Below are 15632 nucleotides of genomic sequence, written 5' to 3' on the forward strand. Positions count from 1 at the left end.
GATCAAAAACCTGTAAATGTATAACTACTATAAGCTCACAAAGCATATACAATTAACATAAAAGCAAGCAACAACAATACAAGTTATAAAGTTTCCGTCTTTTCATGGTAAGAAAAGTTATAATTTTGTCAAGTACCATGAAAATTTGACACACGAATCTGAATTTTTAGAGCCAAAACAATGTTTTCCACCTAGAATCAGAGAAATATAGAACACTAAGAATCTCATGGCTCTCAAACCCAGATAGATTCTACTTGTACTATATACTTTAGAACAGAGTGATTCCATTCACTATATAAACCCGGCCCAAATCTAGTGAAGCAGACTGAAGACCCTGTTCATATAAGGAAAAAAGTAGCGACCTAGAACTATAATTAAGTTCATTTGAACCAACATCAAATCTAATTGAGTAGTTAAAAAAATGATAGAGCTCGAAAGTTTCGGTCATTGATATATATCTGATACAAAAAATAAAATCAAAATCAAAACAAAAGACACTTGGAAATGAAGAAACTTTCTGAGAGAAAATAAGGATACTTAGCTTGTAGCCTCGTTTGGAAGTCATGGAGGAAATACGCTGAGATGAATCTGTCTCACCATGCTCGGTTTTACATTTTCCAGATTAGAGTTGGAGTTAGAAGGTACCAATCACGTAGTAGTAGTCTCACCGGAGACGTTTCCGCCTTACTTCTGCTCATCAACAATCACATAAGCAAGCTGCTCGCTCCGAGAAGGCTGAATTAGAAGGAAGATTCAATGCCCCCTAAGAGTGAAGCGGCGGTGGAGAGATATCTAGACCGACTCCGGTAACGACCAGTGCTTGAAAATACGACGACAATAAATCAGTGAAATGGAGAAGCTCCACTGCTTGTGTAGGATGGGTTGAAAGGGAGAAATCTCACACATATTTATACTGTAAAATCACCGCTTTTCAGATCAAAATAGAGCATTGAAGACGACGTAGTGGATGAACGAATTGATGGGATTAAACACGAACTCTTAACTCGGAGCGTTTCATATGGTGAGCGAAAGCGGAAACGACATCGACTCGCTGTCGAAGGATGGGGGAATGCGAATTTTGTTTCTTGTTCGAAGAACATTAAGGTTAGAGATGACTTATGTTATTTCCGGCTGGATAAAGAACAAACTCAGCAGTCCAAAGCCCAGATAAAAAACGCCCGAACAAAACCCACTACGCTGAAGACTTAATGAAACGGCGCGTTTAGCAAAAACGGACACGTGGCGGCTGGAGGATGCGCAACTTTCTGAGCTGGATTCCTACGTGGATAGCCTTAGAAAGAAGCAAACACTTCTTTATATAGATACACATACCATTGACTAAAATATACTTCTACACTCAAAAAAATAAATGCTATTTTATCAACTAATGCCACTATTGAGTCAATTGTACATCCAAAAATAGCATGAGGTTTAGAAAATCTGACCAACAAGCATGGCTAAAAGTAAAACTTTGGTTTAGTTCAAAGAACCGGCTTAAATTAATGAACCATAATAGTGAACCGATGCGGACGGAGTCGAGGTTTGTTAACCAAGTCACACTATAAAAATATGAAGATAACACATTGTGCTCTCTTCTCTGGAAACTTTTAGGGTTTTTGACTCTTCGCTTATCGCCGCTAACCTCTCTCGCCTCCGTGAACCATCGTATGCACAACCTTCTTCTGCTTGTATTGATTGCAATATCTTAGAGTAGATTTGTCGGCTAAATTATCTTGAATCTGTAATTAAAATTCTGCTATGTTCGTTAGGTAAAATGAAACTGTAGATTCGCTTCTTAATCTGCTTTGTTTCAGTTCGTAATCAGCAGTGGGGAATCTAGTTATGTAACTGTTTCTTATTTAAAATATTGGCAAAATTATTAATGATTTATGAATGTGAATTTGATTAATACTCCAATTGATTACTTGTTGTTTTGTATAGTCAGGCAGGATGGATTCTCAGATTAAGCACGCCGTGGTGGTGAAAGTGATGGGACGCACTGGGTCAAGGGGTCAGGTGACGCAGGTTCGAGTGAAGTTCACAGACTCTGATCGTTACATTATGAGAAACGTTAAGGGACCCGTGAGAGAAGGCGATATCCTCACCTTGCTCGAGTCCGAGAGAGAAGCCAGGAGACTTCGTTGATTCGCCTTTTTTTTTATTTTTCTACAAGTTGGAAACAAGAAAACAGAACAATGTCTACTTATTTGTCTTTTTGGTTTCTGTGAGCGGTTTAGTTATTATGCTTTGGTTTGTTGCTTTAAGACAGTTCCTGGAGTGATATGGTTTATTTGGTATTCAAAGCCTCTTCTTATCTGTTTGTTTCAAACGTTTTCTTTGGTTATGTTCTTAGAAGGTTATTGGGCAAAGAATTCTAGAAGAGTTATTAAATTTTGAGATTCCATTCTTATTGGTTCGTGAATTTTTAAAATCTAAATAGAATACATTGTTATTGGAGTGATGATTTTTAAATTCCACTCAAAATCTTTTGTTGTTGGAAAATTTTAGTTTTCATTGATTTTAAGATTCTATTAAAATCTATTGTTATTGGGATATAATTTTTCTTTGTTTTTACTCATAGTACTCAACTTTGAGAATATCATCTATACCCATAAGATTTTTGAAATCAATGTAATAAAATACACTCACATACAAAAACTCAAATTGAAGAATGAAATAATATACAAATCACAATTTTAACATAATACAATTCACAACTTAAAAAAAATAGAAAAAAAATATTAAAAATTTAAAATAAAAATTGTAAAAATAGTTTTAAAAAGCACTTTCGTATTTTTTAATTAAACATTTCAAAAATAATAATTCAAATTTTTCTTACAAAAATTCAAATTTAAAACATATATTTCGAAATTATATAAACTTTTTTTATTATTTATATATCTATAAAGTAAGAAGTAGAAATTAATTTTTTGGTCATTTTATTTCTTGAGATCTTTTTTGTGACAAATTTTTTAAAAAAAATTGTTTAAGAATTGCCTTAATTGAAATGATTTTCTTTCTTTTTTTCTACCACCATTAATTTCTTACTTTAAAAGTTAATAACAATCAATAGAATTCTATACACAAGTAATGAAAATCTATGTAAAAGTATTTGATAAAATTTGTTAAATCTAGTTAACTTGTAAAATCCTTATCTCAACTATTAAAATCATTAAATTCCACATAAATTCATGTTCCAATAACCCCCTTTAACTTGTTTTATGTCATGGCACTGTGATGCCATCCACACTCTGCTGGTCCCCTGGCCTGCTTAACCGAGTTTAATAAACCTCTCGGATATTCATTCATCAACCAAAACCGGTACAGACAGCTACAAGCCATTTTACTTGTAATCCATAACACAAATGTTGCCCGACTCCCCGAGTTCTTCTCTGCTTTCAACTAGCTTTTGAACTGAAACGTATCATACCTAATCACAATCTTTTGGCTAGGTGGACTTCGTCTAGCTAGACCTTACAGGGGAAGGGGTTAGACATAGACATGAAACGGGTTAGTTTGTACTGGCCTTTAACTTTCCATGCAGAAAAATACCCTACAGGTCCAAGGGTTTGTGGCTGATCGTAACATCACTACTTGTCACTCTTTGTGTATTCCATTTTCTAGTTCTCATCATTCAATGCGAAGAATCCAGAAATGTCTTTTGTTCATGTTCAAATGCAATGCCAGAAAATATCATGCAGGGGTTAGTGGCAAGAGCCTGGAGATTGAGAAGATTCGGTTGGTAGTTTTGGGGTCATAACTCATTTGTTTAGCTTGCTAAGCTAACTGTTACCTTGTCTACTTGTCTTATTGATGTTTTGATTTGAATTATTTGATTTTTTTAAATCGCATATGTGATTATATAAACAAGCGTATGTAATAAGTCATCCATTCTGCTTTGTGCCTTTATTCTTGTCTCAATTACCCAAACTGAGTTAAATTCTCAATCAAGATTTGCCTGTTTAAGAAAAATATATAAACGTTTAGAATCTCTGCTAAAAAGTCGCTCATAATAGCACAATTATATTACATAAGGCCTTTATATATGTTTTTAATAAGCTTTTTTTTTTGGGTGTAAATGTTAAATTATATACCAAATTTTCTTTTTTAATAAGCTTTTAATAATGCATTCTACAGATTTTGTAGATTCCACAAGACTTGTATATATGATATGGTTATGAATCTTATGATTGACAAATATGTGCGTGGAACTTTTGTAAGGTTATAGAATTACATCATCATACTGTACATTACACATGTAGTGATGTAGATATCATACAATACAGTCTACACTATAAGAATCGGCTCTTCAAATGATTTTCGATAAATAAGTTTTCCATTGATGTTTCTTTTGAAGAATCGATGCGTTGTCGTTCCACGAGTGAGGAGTTCCAAATTCTGCGATCGATATTTTTCATTAACCTTTGGGTTGTTACTTTTAATATGCCTTTTGTACGATCTATGATAAACGGTATTTAAATTCATAGAAGTTACCATTTTTGTTTTAATTAGGTTTATTCTTAATACAAAATGACAAAAAATCCCATCTTACGACAGTGAAATGACCTCTGGGCAATAATTTTATCCGTAGTTGTAAAAGAATCAAGTACCATAAGAATGTTAATATAACAATTTCTTAATCTTTGCCACTTAAATATTATAGTGATTTTTTTCGAAATCATGGACGTGTAAAAGGAGATCGAGTTAATTATTCAGCGAGATATATAAAGTCTTGGATATTTTTGTTCTTGATGTCACTAAAGGTTTTTAGAATCCTGTAAGTTAATGGACACCGATTTTGCGAGTTTATTGATATATAAAAGGTCTCGTTCATATGGGTTGACTTGAAATCATGAAGTTAACATGAGAATGATATATGCTGACAAACAAAACATAAGAATGAGGTTTACCGGAAGAAAAAAAAGAAAAAAAAAATTAAGAATGAATCTCACTGGTCACATGAAACCGCATGAGTTTGTTAACGGTAGAAGAAAAGAATGGTAAAAGATGATAGTTATAAGTACGTATAAGAACAGCAGAAAAAGACAAATACGCTTTCACTATAAGTTAGATGGTAACACCGTATTGGTTGAATCGCTTTGTGTTTCCGATTTGCTTTCTCATATGAAAGATATATGCTTTTTGAAAACCTTTTATCAAAAAAAAAAAAAAAGATATATGCTTTGATTGACAAAATCTTTTCTGCACGTTGTATCATTTTTTATCTTTCGATCTTAAAATGCGTGTGTGTATGACTTAAGCTACGTTCAGGCCCGGCCATGAAAAAACTCTAAAAAAGACGTATTGTATTTTTAAGCTACGTTCTACACTAATGAACACATCAAGACATGTTCGAATTTGTATATGTAATAAGAGTCGCTAACTGCAGAAAATTTTAAGTCTACGTACTGAAATCTAAAAATAAACTATTTGAAATCTCTATATATATAAGATATCTTTCAAAAAAAAAAATCTCTATATACATTCAGCACGTGAAATGAGAAAGAAAAAGGACAATGATTGGGAAAAGGGATCAAATATGTACTTTAAAAACACTTTTATTATATATTTCTGATATATTTATACACTGAAAACTTTAGTTAAATTTAGGTGTCTAGACATTATATAACCCATTTCAGCACTATGATATAAATATGAGTATGATAACTAAGACATTAGTGAAATAAGTCACATTAGTTAACCTGTAATACTCGTTTCGTTTTATTGTAAATTGGACCATATTGTCAATCATTCTAATAAATCATATTAATTAATCCAATTAGAAAGTTTTAAAACTACATTAGATATATTGCTATTGAAATCTATTGATATTACATTTAAAAAAAAAAACTTGGACTATGTGAGGTCAATCCTGTAGTCCAAACTAAAAACACAGTCAACAAATATGATGGTCATATTTCTTTAAATGGTTCCGATTATGACCATCATATTTATTTTAGTAAATTTTTTACCATAAAATAAACCTTAAAATCAATGACTCATTAGTTCTCACTGATTTATTTTCCTACTATGAAAGATACATAATTGGCAGTAGATGACTATTGGTTCTTTAGATTTGTCCGAATCTTACAACCACGATAGATAGAGAAAGCTTGGCCCCTAACATCGATCTCTCTCCAACTTACAAAAGCCCTATAAATAGATGTCTTGGTTGCCTTTGGTATCCAACACCACTACAAATATCTCTCTTTCCCTAAGCTCACTTTAAAACCCACAGGTGTTTAGAAAGAGAAAGAAACCTTTACAAAATAAAAATGGAGAATATGGGAACTAGAGTGATAGAGCCATTAATAGTGGGAAGAGTGGTCGGAGATGTTCTTGATAATTTCACTCCAACAATTAAAATGAACGTGAGTTACAACAAGAAGCAAGTCTCCAATGGCCATGAGCTTTTCCCTTTAGCTGTCTCCTCCAAGCCTAGGGTTGAGATCCATGATGGTGATCTCAGATCTTTCTTCACCCTGGTATGTAAACATATGTTTAAATTATTTTAAAATTATCAATAATGATAGGATTGCTGGTTGTTTAGTTCTAATATCTTGTGCCAAAACATATCACTCGGTATCTTTTCATCTCAGAAGTCATTTATTTTCTGACTCCATGAAGAAAAAGAGAGAGAGAGTCTGATCAATATAATCTTATATATTGTACCTTTTTGTAAAATAGTATGATGCTGTTATGTACTTTTATCATTTTTTTTTCTTTTCTTCATTGATGGTAATAGTAACTGAATTGCAAAACAGGTGATGACAGACCCTGATGTTCCAAATCCTAGTGACCCCTTTCTAAAAGAACGCCTGCATTGGTACGCTCAGATTCTTGTCGTTTCATTTTCAGCCCATATTTCGGTCATATGTATTTCATTTGAATTATTAATAACCCTCTCTACATTATTTTTTTATAAACTTGAGTTGAGTTGGTCATAGTCTTCCATCACAGCTAAATAATTGCATGTAAATGTTTCAACAGGCTCGTCATGAACATCCCCGGCACAACAGATGCTACATTTGGTACGGGCTCGTCATGAATTTTGTGGTTTAAAATACTTACAATAAAAGATATATCCAAATAAGTATTAAAGATAATTGAACTGAAATTGTAGGAAAAGAGGTGGTGAGCTATGAGCTGCCAAAGCCAAACATAGGGATACACAGGTACGTGTTTGTTCTGTTCAGGCAGAAGCAAAGACGTGTTAAGTTCCCAAGCAATATTATTTCGAGGGATCAGTTCAACACTCGTGAATTTGCGATCGAGAATGATCTTGGTCTCCCTGTCGCGGCTGTCTTCTTCAACGCTCAGAGAGAAACCGCATCTCGCAGACGTTAGTTACGTCTGTGTCCATCAAATGCATAAAAATGATAACATGTTTATCTCTGTTCTTAATTATCCATGTTTATTTCTGTTCTAAATTCCCGTATTTTTAATAAAATATTGTTCTCGTATATATATTCATACAAAACCCTTATATATGTCTCGATAGGTCACATCGAGTTAATCTCATTATATTGATATATGATACATGGAAACAGAACAACAAAATTGTAAACAAACAAAAATAGTTCGGTCAAAGTGACAAGACCTTGGTGACCACCTATAATATGATGCTCCTTCTCACTCGGCGATCCGAATATTATCAGTTATCATTTTTTTTTTTTTTTGATCGAAATAAACGTTTTCATAGATGAAATTACTCAGTTGCAGGTACAGGAGAAGGCAGAGAGTACAAAGCTGATTTAGCTAAAGAATCAGCGACAGAGTTTGCTACACGGGGAATAAAGAAAAACGAGATAGATTCAAAGGAGAGAGCCAAGATTCTGATATCGTGGAGAATCCCCTTCATGATAACATCCTTTCCCTGTGATTTCAAGAGAAGAATGAGCGCCTTCGAGTCAGAGAACACATTGAGACAACTGACATGTGAAGACACCGCTGCTGTTAATGCAGCTTTAACCGCCAACGCCTCTGCTACTAGAGCTGAGGGAACGTAACGTCGGTGAGAAGATGAATTTTCGGTACACGTATTCGTCGCATCGCGCAGGTACCAGCCAAGCCCGCAGTTACCCGATGAAGAGGTCCAAGCTGCATCCGAGAAGGAAGACCAAGTATAAGAGTTAGTAACAGGGGGGCTAAAATTTGGGACCACAGAGTGTGGTATAGAAGGCATTTCGACACAAGTCTGAGCTGCCTTCCACGCTCGAGCATCCTTGATAGCTTTTAAAATCGTGTTTTCTTCGGAGAACAGTCTATTCTCGAAGGTTAGCTTGTTTCTATTCGTCCAGAGGATCCATAAGATCCAAGGATACAGAGGTGTATTTCCCAGTCCAACAGGTGGAAGAGATATCATTCGTCCACAGTGCTGGAGAAGTTGTGCGACTGAGGTGATGGTTGACGCCGATGGTTTATGGAGGCATGGCATTAGTTCCCACACACGCTCCGCGAACGGACAATGAAGCAAAACATGGAGTTCCGTCTCACGAGCTCCACACCGCTTACAGACAGGGGAGGTTGCAAGCCCTCGGCTCTCCAGAAGCGTTCCAACAGGGAGTGCCTTGCTATTTGCTTTCCAGAGAAAATGTCTGATTTTGGGTGTTGTCTGCACTTGCCACACCCATTTTCGCCAGTTAAATTCCTGATTGCTGGCATTTCCATTCCAAAGTTTAGCAACTGCGTAACCCGATTTAGTTGTATACGTACCAGAGGCAGAATTCAGCCACATTAATTCATCATCCAGTTGGAAGTAACTTGGAAACAAGCTGCAGATCTCCTCCTCATAATGAGGTAATGTTTCTCTGATAATATCAATATTCCATTCCTTTGAAACAGGGTCGATGAGCTTGCTAACAGTCCAGGATTGGTTTTCAAAAGTTGGAGGACCAATTGGGGAGATCGGTGTAGCAGTAGACAACCAAGGTTCGTTCCAAATGCCCACTGAATCTCCTGATCCAAGCGCCCATCCCAAGCCTTTAAGGAGAAGGTCTCGTCCAATCAGAATCCCCCTCCATCCATGTGACATTCCAGACGAGCCTGGTGTCTCCAGGAAAGCAGACCTATTACAGTATTTTCCAAGTAAGATCTGAGCCAGTAGGGACGTCGGATTTTTCAGAACTCTCCACGAAATCTTTGCGAGCAGAGCATCGTTAAACTGCGCAATCTCCCTGAAACCTAATCCTCCGGCACTCTTTGGATAGGTCAGTTTATCCCACGCAACCCAACACATCTTCTTAATACCAGGTGACAAGTCCCACCAGAACCTTGTAAGGATTGATTGCAGTTGCTTAACCAGGGAATTTGGCAGTTTAAAACATGACATAGAGTATGAAGGCATTGCAGCCAACACCGACTTTAGCAACACCATTTTCCCAGCGCCCGAGAGAAACCGGGTAGTCCAGCTATGGGATTTTTGGCGTATTCGATCAACAAGGGCCGCAAAGATGTCCCTTTTCTTCCTCCCGAAGTGTTCGGGTAAACCCAAATATTTGCCAAGTCCACCTTCGTTGCTAATACGGAATTGCTCTCTGATCCGACGCTTGGAGTCTCCTGGCGTCTTGGCGGAGAAGGTGATAGAAGATTTGTCGAAGTTGATACATTGACCGGAAGCTTTTTCATACCTCTGCAGGATCGAAATGAGGGCTGAACAGCTCCTAGCATCCGTTCGGGTGAAGAACATGGTGTCATCCGCAAAAAGGAGGTGGCTAATGGCTGGGCTGTTGCGAGATACTTTAACGCCAATAATCTCTCCTTTCTGTTGTGCTTTCATGCACAATCCCGATAAGACCTCCGTACACAATATGAAGAGATAAGGTGACAAAGGGTCGCCTTGCCGGATCCCCCGCGATGGGGTTACTCGTCCTTGAGCCGCTCCGTTGACCAGGTACGAGTAGGAAACTGAGGTGACGCATTCCATTATCCAAGAAATCCACATGTTGTGGAAACCAAAACGCTCAAGAACGTTTCGCAAGAAGCTCCATTCAATACGATCGTACGCCTTGCTCATATCGGTTTTGATTGCCATACTACACCGAATCGTAGCACCTGAATGTTGTAGGTAATGAAGAATCTCATGTGTTATCAGGACGTTGTCGGAGATCGAACGTCCTTTGACAAACGCAGACTGGTAGTCCGAGATCAGACCAGGTAGTAGAGGCTGAAGTCGACGGGTGAGAAGCTTGGCAATGATTTTATAGTGCGTGTTGCACAATGCAATAGGGCGATACTCCGCTACCCTCCTTGCTCCCAAGATCTTGGGGATAAGCCGGACATGCGTCTCATTTTGACGGGCCTCCAGACTTCCTGTCTCAAAGAAGTTTTGGATATCCTTCGTCACGTCTCCTCCTAGAATGTCCCAATAGGATTGGTAGAAGCCAGCTGAAAAACCGTCAGGCCCGGGAGCTTTATCTGCATGAATGGAGAAGAGAGCTTCCTTGATCTCTTCTCGAGTTGGGGGGGCAATAAGTGTCTGATTCATCTCTGCAGTAACAGTAGGAGATATTCCTTCCTGGACTACTAAAGATGAGTCCGACAATTTAGCCTCAAAGATTTGGGAGTAGTAGCCTGTGATTTCTTGGACAATTTCATCTTCTCGATAAACAGCTTTTCCATCTCTATTCTCCAAAACCGAGATCTTGTTACAAGCTCGCCGGCCTCTAGTGGAGGCGTGGAAGAAACCGGTATTACGATCCCCACTGTGTAACCACAAGATCCTGCTCCTTTGCCGCCAATAGAGTTCTTCTTCTTTGTATGCTGACTCCAAAGTGGCAGTAAGGGCAACAATGCCAGCAGGGTCGGGAGAGGGGCTAGAGAGTGCTTCTTCGAGGTCATCTTGCGCCTTCCTGATAGCAATATTGCTGTTGCGGTTTTGTTCACGGCACCAGAGGATGATATTGTAACGTATCTTTGCGATTTTTGTCAGGACAGAGTCCAGAGGCTCCTTCGTCCAATGCTCAGCCACTAGTTGACGTATCTCTGGTTTGTTAACAAGTCGGCGATCAAAACGGAATAGGCCCTTCCTTCTCTTCCGAGACACGTCAAAATGGACCACAATGGGTCTGTGATCGGATCCCTCAAAACGAAGATATTCACTTCGCCCGGCTGGAAACTTTTCAAACCAGGAGCAATTTGCCATTGCTCTATCAAGCCGGGATTGGATGAAGTGGGTATATCTGGTCCCTCTCCACGACAAATGATTCCCAGAGTGTTTGAGATCCCAAAGTCCCATTTGGGAAACGAAGTTCCTAAAGGAGAGGAAAGATCCTTCCCAACGTACCGGGCCTCCGACTTTCTCGGAGTTGTCTAGAAGATCATTGAAGTCGCCGGTGATCAACCAGGATTCATCTCTTCCTTCGCCTAGCTCCATAAGTGTTTTCCAGAAGGCAGGTCTGTCCGCAGAATGCGGAGCTCCATAGATGAAGGAGACAAAGCTAAAAGTTCCATGTGCCTCAATACGAGTATCTATAATGTTAGCAGAAGAGAAGAGAATGTCAACCTGGATGTCTTCTTTCCAAGAAAGAGAGAGCCCCCCTGCTAAACCAATTGGAGGGACAGTGAAGTGATTTGTGAGTTCCGTATTCCGGAATAGCCTGAAGAGAGCTTCGTCTTGGTTTTTCGTTTCCATGAGGAAGAGTACCGCCGGAGAAAGACGTTTGCGGAACTCCTTTATACGCTGGACTGTCAAGGGCGTCCCAGTTCCTTGACAGTTCCAGCTAACGCACGCTAAGGAAGAGATGTTGGGGGAAGATGAAAATCCGTCCCCTTCTTTGCCTTGTCCTGCTTCTTCTTCACCATCGGTGGGATGATTTTCGATATTGCTGGAGAAATACGGGTTGATGTAGAGCTACGGGTTACTGGAGAGCAGCGCGACACACCAGATAGACCCCTGCCTCCCGCAACTATCGCATCCATCATCAGTTTCCTGCGAGGTGATTCCTTTGATTTTGTGACTCTTCTTTTCTTCAAACTTACTCCCTGTACAGGGCTTCGAGCTACCCGTTTTCTATCTTGTGGCTTAGTCAGCTTCTTTTTCCCTTCAGCCTTAGATAGGTCAGGGAGGTCAGATATGTCTGTTCCTTCACTTGTTGTTTCAGACCCAAGCGATCCTAGCCGTAGGGAGACATGGATACGGTCTTCACTGAGAGTTCTGATGGGGGAGCGATCGCCAGGTCCAAGTCTACCTGATTCAAAGACTGTTGAACTCGAAGGTCGAGTAATGTTGATAATGTTGTTAACCGGGAGTACGTTTTCCTCCATATGTATCTCACCATCTTCATGTCGTCTTTTGGATCCAGAGAGCGAGTCTCTGAGATCAGGAGTGCTTGTTCTCTGTGTGTGTACAGATAGTCTTTCTTTCGCAGGAACTCTTTCCCCACTTGTTGATTTCTGGGTAAGAGGGTCTGACAATCGAGATGCCAAACTGCTTCGTCGCACTAGAGCTAACTCCTTAGGTGGAGATCTTTTAGAGTTTGAGCTCGCTTCAATGGACGGCGAGCTCTTATCTTCTTTCGAGTTTTTGGTATGGGGTTCTCCTCCTCTTTCAGATAGTCTTGGAGTATCCCGCTCCTGGAGGCTGCGATTGCTTGGAGATTTTCTTGAGTAAATTGGAGTTCGGGACCTGTGTATACTCCTGTCATCGTAACGACGTCGATTTTCTTCAAAACCAGAGCTTTTATCAGAGCTATGTCGAGGAGAGACTCCACGAGACGAATCATGAGGACCCCGCTCCTCAGGTCCCCTGTAATTTGGCCAACGGGCGCCAGCAGTTTGAGGTCTCTGATACGTCCGAGAGTATTTCCTTTCCGCTTGTCTTCTCTTACCATCTTCAATTCTGTCCAGAGTATTTTGTTGAGAGATATTGGGATGTCTTCTCTCTCCCTCTAATCTTCGAGAGGGGGGCAGAATTACACAATCATCTTCCTCATGGGAGAGGGACTTGCAGCGGAAGCAATGCTTCTCGAGTTTCTCATATTCTAGTTCCACCTCTACGATTTCTTTGGATGGAAGTTCTATGTCCATGCGCATGATTAGAGGTTTTAAACCATTGATTTGCACTCTCAATCTTGCTTTGTCCACTTCTCTGTTTTCAATCGGACCCAGAGCTGCCCCAATTGCCTCAATAGCACCATCCGTCCAATAGTGGAGGGGAATGCCATGAACCTGGATCCAGAAGGAGATACGTGCCGGAAAAGTATCAGACACTATGGGCTCCCACCGTTGGAGGATCATCATCCAACGCTTGAAGTGAAAGGGAGATTTGGATAGTATGGCCTGCAGATCCTTCTCAGTTTCAAAGCTAAATTGGAAAAGCTGAGGTCCCAGTTCCCTTCCAGTAATCCTACCAACTACATTCCAATGCTGCAGGAAGAAGTCTACCAAAGCCCTAGTCTTTTGGATGGAGGGGTTTGTAACTCTACCGATGAGAGTAAACTTATGGCGTTCAATGAGGTCAGTGACGTTTGCTTCTGGGATTCGAACCAGTGGCTTCCTAGGGGGAAGCCTGTCCTCCTTCCATTTACCTTTCTCAGCTCTTGAGTATTTGTGTGACATGTTGTTGGGACCGGAGTTTTGAGACTGCAGTACAAATGTTTGAGGACTACACACTGTAGTAAACGTAAGTCAAGAAGATCGTTGAGAAGATAGGTGAGGTGCTGTTGTGGTTGATTGTTGCCGAGATTTGAGACCACACGGAGTGGTAAAACTGTCGCAAGGTCCGGCTGTTTACAGGTCGGAGAGATCCTCAAAATGGGAGGAAGAGCGGTCCAAATCCTTCTGTACTTCTTTCTGCAAGCTGTCCATATGATCGTCGGTGAAGAGGAGCGAAATCAGCGGTGAAAAGGCCGTTTCCGGCTGTCCCTCCGACGAGTCGGGGGAAGAACCCGATGGTTAAAAACCAGGAGTCTCGAATATCCAAAAGATATTACCAGGAAGGGTAAGAAATTCGAAAAAACAGGAAGGATTTAGGTGAACAGATGCCCGAAACAGAAAGTCAACATAAGAGGTTACAAAGGGACCAGCGGTTATTGACTAATCTCGGATGTAGTGCCTGGGAGAAAACTGGATCTGCTTTTTCTACGGTTTTTTTTTTTCTTGTCAAGATCTAATTATGCTATCAGTTATCATTATGTCTATCTTTCTCACATGTTCAGTGTTTGGTATTGTATAGAAATACGTTGCGGCTCCCTAAATGCTAGTACACCAAACTTGTGTATCTTCTGAGAAAATGTAAATATATAGTGAATAAATCTAGTGTTCTACTACAATAGCTTTTTCTTTCAATATGGTAATATTTAATTTACTGGGTATATTAGTAAGTTCTAACCAACGTGCATGGTATAAGTAGGGGTGTTCAATCCAGATATCGGTTCGGTTTCGGTTCGTTTTTTTTTGGTTTTTCGGTATTTCGGGTAGTAAAATATAACTACCATTCTAAATCCATATTTACTTCGGTTCGGTTCGGTTTATATACCATCGGTTTTCGGTTTATTCGGTTTTATACCAAAAAACATAATTCTTTATTTTGGGATCATATTATATGAATTTTAGAATCTTGTTGTCAACACATTCAATTATTAAAAAATATTATAAGTTTAAAATAAAAGAACAAAAATAAAAAATGTTTCTATCATCTAATAAAATAATCAAATCTATAATTAAAATCAAAACTCAAAATTCTGATAATAAAAATAAAAAACAAAAATAAAACAGAAGCACAAAGCACAAAAAATAAGTTATTATATTCTTTCATATTTAGCGTTCATCAAAGTCATGTTTCTTCTATTAAACATGAAACTCTAATCGTTTATAGATTAAAAAAATTGTGAAGAATTTCCACTAATTGTTATCATCAAATTTATAATCTTTATTTCAATTTAGTCAATGCTAAATTAAAGCAAAAATATCAAAAGAAGACTAAAAAAATAAAAAGCATGTTTGCGATGAATTGTTATTTAATTATAGTTCAAGTGTTTTACAAATCAGGACTATTTTATTACTATGAAAAATATGGTAATAGTTATTAGCAAAAAAATTAACTTATGATTTTCATACGTTGTTATAAAATATATACATATTTACATGTTTCTATTTTTTTATCTGTTTTATTCGGTTTATTTGGTTTTATTGGTTATATACCGAACCATATCTAAATCCTACGGTTTTTTAAAAATCATATCCATTCGGTTTGTATGGTATATACCAAATCCAAACCATATTATCTATTTCGGTTTGGTTCGGTTCGATACGGTTCGGTTTTGCCATATTGAACATCCCTAGGTATAAGGGAATAGCTTTTTATCATGAATTTGAAAAAAAAAAAACATTTCATTGCAACTGATCGAATCTATTAGCACGACGGTGACAACACTACTACAAATTTTAAATCATAAAAATGCTTATATATATATATAACTTTTACTTATTCCACCAAAATAAATTAATCAATATTATACTTCTAGCAACAACAAGTTACATTCTACATTCAATGTTCAAATAAAGAAAAATATTAAAATGGATTGGCCATTTTGGGTGAACGGCTTGGATTATAGAGCCCCATGTTGGAGGGATGCAAGTGAGTAATTTTATTATTTCAACGGTAAACTCAAAAAAGGTAACGTGTCGCTATC

General features: G+C 38.3%; 2 protein-coding genes across 3 annotated transcripts; both read left to right on the plus strand.

Moving 5' to 3' along the window:
- The first annotated feature begins 1331 nt into the window (after positions 1 to 1331).
- Positions 1332 to 2297, plus strand: LOC106433845 (40S ribosomal protein S28-1). Of its 2 annotated transcripts, none has more exons than XR_007328543.1 (2): positions 1332 to 1665; positions 1942 to 2297. XR_007328543.1 is itself a non-coding variant. In XM_013874674.3 (2 exons), exon 2 carries the CDS (start codon positions 1951 to 1953, stop codon positions 2143 to 2145), a length of 195 nt encoding a protein of 64 aa, XP_013730128.1. In that variant the 5' UTR covers positions 1570 to 1665; positions 1946 to 1950; the 3' UTR covers positions 2146 to 2297. The 2 variants fall into 2 exon arrangements, 1 of the variants encoding a protein (XP_013730128.1); XM_013874674.3 differs by having other exon boundaries at positions 1570 to 1665; positions 1946 to 2297.
- A 3537-nt stretch (positions 2298 to 5834) lies between these two features.
- On the plus strand, positions 5835 to 7465 carry LOC106433851 (protein TERMINAL FLOWER 1). The gene is made up of 4 exons (XM_013874678.3): positions 5835 to 6485; positions 6765 to 6826; positions 6991 to 7031; positions 7124 to 7465. The coding sequence occupies exons 1-4, from the start codon at positions 6276 to 6278 to the stop codon at positions 7345 to 7347; spliced, it is 537 nt and encodes a 178-aa protein (XP_013730132.1). The 5' UTR covers positions 5835 to 6275; the 3' UTR covers positions 7348 to 7465.
- The last annotated feature ends 8167 nt before the right edge of the window (positions 7466 to 15632 follow it).

The sequence above is a fragment of the Brassica napus genome, chromosome C9, assembly GCF_020379485.1.
Source record: "Brassica napus cultivar Da-Ae chromosome C9, Da-Ae, whole genome shotgun sequence".
NCBI classification, from domain to species: domain Eukaryota; kingdom Viridiplantae; phylum Streptophyta; class Magnoliopsida; order Brassicales; family Brassicaceae; genus Brassica; species Brassica napus.

Bases quoted from the DNA above. Each gene is read 5' to 3' on its own strand.
- LOC106433845 (XM_013874674.3), top strand. From the start codon at position 1,951: ATGGATTCTCAGATTAAGCACGCCGTGGTGGTGAAAGTGATGGGACGC.
- LOC106433851 (XM_013874678.3), top strand. From the start codon at position 6,276: ATGGAGAATATGGGAACTAGAGTGATAGAGCCATTAATAGTGGGAAGA. The intron at 6,827-6,990 runs GTACGCTCAGAT...ATGTTTCAACAG, and splicing joins CTAAAAGAACGCCTGCATTG to GCTCGTCATGAACATCCCCG. The intron at 7,032-7,123 runs GTACGGGCTCGT...CTGAAATTGTAG, and splicing joins CACAACAGATGCTACATTTG to GAAAAGAGGTGGTGAGCTAT.